Raw genomic sequence first — 6,000 nt, forward strand, 5'->3', positions numbered from 1 at the left:
CAACAAAAGTTCCATTACGGGATAGAATTAACTTCCCGGATTCAAATACAGATTTAATTTCAGGTTTGCTAAGGAGATTCCCACTCACTAAATTTCTACTCATATCCGGTACATGAAGAACATTAGTAAGAGTGACTTTCTTACCTGAAGTGAAAGTGAGTTCCACATTTCCCTTCCCAATCACCTTAGAACGAACTTCATTTCCCATTTGAATCTCTTGCCCTTCTGTGATTTCTTTGTAAGTCTTGAAGAGTCCCTTATCATAGCAAACATGGACGGTAGCACAAGTATCGTACCACCAACTAGAAACCTTGCCAAATATGGCATTCACTTCGCTCACCGTAGCGATTATATTATCATCTCCCTCAACGGAGTTGACTCTTGGTTTCTGGCCTTTTTTAAATCTGCAATCCCTAGCAAAATGACCAGGTTTTCCACAAACAAAACAGCCTCCACTCCGTGGCTTCTTAAATTTTCTTTGATCCCTTTTAGGGCCAAAATGATTCTCCTTGTTTTGTTTGCTTTTGTTGGAATTCTTAGGCTGATTCACAACATTTGCTTTTATATTGCAAAAAGAGTTCTCACTCTTATCTCTCATCCTCGATTCCTCCTCGATTCGAAGATGTTTTTGAATTTGCTCCAAAGTGATATCCTTGGAGTCATGCAAAATCTTCTTCCTATACCCTTTCCAAGATGAAGGCAACTTGGCTATTACAGCCCCTACTTGAAAAGGTTCAGGAAGTTCAATTTTTTCAGCCTTCAATTGATTAACAATGACTTGCAACTCATGTACTTGTGCCGAGATTGGCTTGCCATCCACAAACTTGTAATCAAAATATTTAGAAATTAAAAATTTCTTTGTACCTTCTTCCTCGGCATGATATTTGAATTCCAAAGCATTCCAAATTGCTTTTGCAGATGGTTCCACCGTATAAAGATCATAAAGCCGGTCCGAAAGAGCATTGAGAATGTGTCCTCTACACATGACTTCATCTTCATTTCTTTTCTTTTGTTCAGCCTTGATTTCATCGGTGTCATCGTCGGTTGGATCAGGAATTGGTTGAAGATTTGGATCAAGCACATAGAAGATCTTCAAAGCAGTCAACATGAACTTCATCTTGTCTTGCCAACGGGTAAAATTCGTTCCATCAAAACGATCCAAACGAACAAAATCTTGATTCAATAATTTGATGGTATTTGTAGCCTCCATAGTGAATTTGAATAAACTCACAAGATATCGTTTTTAGATTGTTGGAAAAAAGAGGTACGACAAAGAAGAGGATAAAACCCACTATGGAAACAAATAACAAACACAAGATCAAGAATACTTTAGGAAAGATATTTAGACTTGAAACGTGTATAAACACTTTCCTAAAAACGATATTTGCACCCTCTTCTCAATAAGATTGCTCTGGGTTTGATGCAAATAGTTTTAGTGGATATGACAAGCCTTTAGAAGATCTGTATTGAGCAAACAATAAAGAATCTTCAGAGAGGAATTGGAGAATGTCTAACTCAATCACTTGGAGAATAAAGAAAAGAGCATGAAAGAGTTGTATCTGTAATTTACCCCCAAATAGCTATTTATAGATATTTTCTCAAAAGACACAACCTTTGAAAATTAACTATTTTCTCAAAAGACACGACCTTTGAAAATTATAACTATTTTCTCAAAAGACATGACCTTTGAAAAATAACTATCAAAAAATAAAAGAAAACACCTTTTCAAATAATTTGAACAATTTATAACACGTACTGATGCTATTAAGAGTTCTGGTTGAAGTAAATGGGAATACCTCTACAAGCCAACGGGACCAGCCGGCATACGTACACTTTGCAGCACACATTTAAGAATGTATTAAGGGTAGCATATAAAGAATCAAATTTCGAAAACCTCAGCGTCCATCGCCTATCTTTCTTTCTCTCTTTCTCTCTCTCTCTCTCTCTCTCTCTCTCTCTCTCTTACTCGCATTTCAACTCCTTTCGGTCGGTATGATGTTGGATTCTCGTACGGAATGCATCTTCCTGTACTCGGATAAGACACTAACATTTGTTATTTAATTTTAATTTCAAATACCGATATATTACAATACGTATGATATGTATCGGTCCGACTAAACTGGTCCATATCAATACCAATCGGTATCAATATCGCTTAGACTTGCAGTGGTACTATCTACGGGTTAATACCTTATTTAAAAATTTTAATCATCTTAAATTGATTAAAAAAAATATAATGTTAAATATCTTATAATAATGTATTAATAATTCAAAAGAAGTTCGGATTAGTTTGTTTGAAATTAACTCGAGTTACATTCGATTAAATATTTAATCTAAAAATACTCAATTTAGAAATTTAATCACCCTAAACTCATAAGAAATTGAGAAAAATAATGCTATATATCTTAGAATCATATGATAATAGTTTTAGAGAAGTTTAGATTAATTTAATAAAAATTAACTCGAATTACACTTGATTACATATTCAATACAAAACTACCCAATTTAAAAAATTAATCATCTTACATTCATACAAAAATAAAAAAAAGTGATATTAAACATATTAACTTCTCACCATAATAGCTCCGAAAAAATTATACTCAAGTTATACTCTATCACAAATTCTACCCAAAAATATCATATTTCAAAAATTGATCATCCTAAATTCATAAAAAAAATAAAAAATAATATTGAACATACTATCATCTCACCCCAGTAATTTTAGAGAAATTTAGATAGATTTGATAAAAAAAATAACAAGTTACATGTGATCACCGATTCAATTGAAAAATATCCTATTTTAAAATTTATTCACCCTAAAATCATAAAAAATACTAAATCTCTTAGAATCATGTGTTAGTAGTTCCGGAAAAGTTTGAATCAGTTTGATGAAAATACTTTAATTATACTCTAGTTACACTCATATTACACTCATTCATAGATTCATCAAAGTTTGACTCAATCCATTGTGATCGGACTCGATCCGATCCGATTTGACTTGACCTAACCCGAACCATGATGCTTAGACCGGACTAAACCAGCCCATGGATCTATGTTTGAAAAATGATATAAAATATCTTATAATAATATGCTAATAAGTCTAGAGAAATTTAGATTAGTTTGATGAAAATTAACTCGAACTATACTCGAGTTATACTCCATCGTAGCTTCAACACATAAATATCTTATTTAAAAAATTAATCATCATAAATTCATACAAAAATAGAAAAAAATGATACTAAACATATTAATATCTCACTCTAGTAGTTCTAGAGAACTTTAAATATGTTTAATGAAAATTCAAAAGATTATACTTGAGTTACACTTGCTTATAACTTCAACCCAAAAATATTTTACTTTAAAAATTAATTATTTTAAATTTATAAAAAGATAAAAAAAATTATACTAAACATATTATTATTTTATTGTAGTAGTTTGGAAGAAATTTGGATAGATTGATAAAAAAATTAATAAGTTATACTTATCACCAATTCAACCCAAAAATACCCTATATAAAAATTTATTCATCCTAAAATCATAAGAAGTTAAAAAATGATACTAAATAACCTAGAATCATGTGCTAATAGTGAAGAAGTTTCGATTGACTTTACACTTGTATTACACTTAGGTTATATTCATTCATAAATTCAATAAGGTTTGACTTGATCGATTGCTACCAGACTTGACTTGAGATAATCTAATTCAAACCACGATACCCAAATCGAATCAGATCAACCTATAGATCTGTGGCTTGGAAACAAGAATTTTCTTGAAGATGGTCTATTTCTTTTTCAATATAAGTATATTCATGACCTTTTTAATCATACCAAAATACGTACGATCAATATTATCACTATGCTAATATCTATAAGTATTCCACTTACCTCATTTGATGGAGCTAATTCTAATGACACCATTGAGTATCATCAAGTTGTTGGTAGTCTATAGTATTCGATATTCATTAGTTCAAACATTTTATAATATAATAAATAAGTTATCTTAATTTATATATAAGTCTACTTTCAATCATTGGATAGCTATCGAGCTCTTCTTGGATATTTAAAGGGCATTATTGATTATAACTTATTTCTTCAAAAAGACTTTCTTTATTACTTTATTATTATTTTTTATGTCAATTGAGTAGGTAATAAAGATGACATAACATTTATAAGTATTTATGCTATATTTTATTTTGTGACAATTTAATCTTTTAGAGTTTCAAGAAAAATGCTCTATTACGAGATCTTTTATGAATGTTGAATATTGGGTCATTGTTTTTATAATTATTGAATTTTGTTGGATTAAATGATTGCTATAGAAATCATTTGTTAGATCATATATATATATATATATATATATATATATATATATATATATATATATATATATATATATATATATAATATTTCACTTTCAAATGAAACATATAACTTTTAATTTTTATTTTGTTCATAATAAGAGTCAACTATGCATCTCTCATGTCTTATCTTTTAATCAATTTATAAATATTATTATAAAGCATTTTTCTTACTAGTAATTTTTTTTACTCAGCCCAAGATCGATATTTCTAATGAGAGCATCTTCTAACGTGATATATCAGGAAGAACAATATTGAGAAGTATAAATTCATGGACTTATGAATGAAGATCGATATTACTCCATGCTATGATGAGTTCTCGACTCCATCCACGGATAGTTCTTTCCTGCTCGAGCCATTTCATTCTGTCATTTCAAGTGCTAGGTCAGTTCTGAATTTCATATCAAACAGATAGATGGTAAAATGAGATTCCAAACATAATATGATTTATCCATTTCTGAATGATCATCAAACATAATCTAGAATTAATCCTGCACTGCTATGAATTAATCCTGTGGGCTGTGGTGCACTGCTCCGAGTTAAAAGTGGAGACCGAAGGCAACTGCAGAGGACCACCACGAATAGAAATGGAAGAAGCTTCCATCGGCACTGAAGAGAGCAACAGCGCACGAACGCACGCACCAACGCAAGCCTTCCTAAAACGAGAAGCCGGAGATGATCATCCTCCATGTGCAGAGAGAGTGCACAGTCCATTGATGCTGCCATCTCTCTTTTCTTTCCGCAACACGTTGAGCTCCCGTAAACAGAGAGCGGAGTTACATCTCGGAGAACTTTTGTGGCCCTTTCTGAACAAGGCAGCTTCCTTCACGGATCTCACCAACAGAGACGTAGACGACGCACATCCCGATGCGTGGGAACGGATGTACGTTTTGACATGCACTCGATGCATTGTCATGTGTCGCAGTCCTCATCCTATATATAGTTGTCCCCACCAAACCAATTACCTGCTCGTCTTCTCTCCAATTCACCATGTCTTCTCCGGTGCAGAACAGCACCGCCACCACTCTTTCTCCTCATCCTCTCCCCCCACCACCTCCGCCGCCTAACAATTGGGGGCCGTACTCTGGCGCCAAGGACTTCGACGCCAACATGGCTAGCATCCTCGTCGTGCTCGTGTGCGCGGCGGCGCTCTCCTTCGCCCTCCACGCCGCCTTCCGCCTCCTGCGCCGCCGCTGCCTCCCCCGGTCTGCCGCCCAAGCGGACAAGCCCGGGACGGCAACGGCCGCACCGCAGCAGCTCCTCCCGGGGCCCGTGGTGTTCTCCGTGAGGTCGACTGCGGTGGCGGGCGCGCCGGAGTGCGCCATCTGCCTTGCGGAGCTGGTGGAGGGCGACCGCGTCCACGTTCTGCCGGCCTGCAACCACGGGTTCCACGCGCAGTGCGTCGAGACGTGGTTCGTCGGCCGCTCCTCCTGCCCCACCTGCCGGACCGAGTGCCGTCCGCCGCCGCCGCCGGAACCGTGAGATGGCCACACATGCACAGATCGAGATCGGGCATGCAGTAGCTTTTATGTATCACGACCGAGAGCTCCATCAATTAGAAGGAGTTTTATATGATGTTTAATGTAATCGGCGTTTAGCATGGAAACCAACTCTGAAATGAATCATAAACAGCATCATCATCA

The 6,000-nt window shown here is 35.4% G+C and overlaps 1 protein-coding gene across 1 annotated transcript; it reads left to right on the top strand.

Moving 5' to 3' along the window:
* Positions 1–5,310: 5,310 nt before the first annotated feature.
* LOC103985096 (RING-H2 finger protein ATL74-like) lies at positions 5,311–6,000 on the top strand. The gene has a single exon (XM_009402707.3). It carries the CDS (start codon positions 5,348–5,350, stop codon positions 5,837–5,839), a length of 492 nt encoding a protein of 163 aa, XP_009400982.2. The 5' UTR covers positions 5,311–5,347; the 3' UTR covers positions 5,840–6,000.

The sequence above is a fragment of the Musa acuminata genome, chromosome BXJ2-5 (genome assembly GCF_036884655.1).
Source record: "Musa acuminata AAA Group cultivar baxijiao chromosome BXJ2-5, Cavendish_Baxijiao_AAA, whole genome shotgun sequence".
In the NCBI taxonomy this organism is placed as follows: Eukaryota; Viridiplantae; Streptophyta; class Magnoliopsida; order Zingiberales; family Musaceae; genus Musa; species Musa acuminata.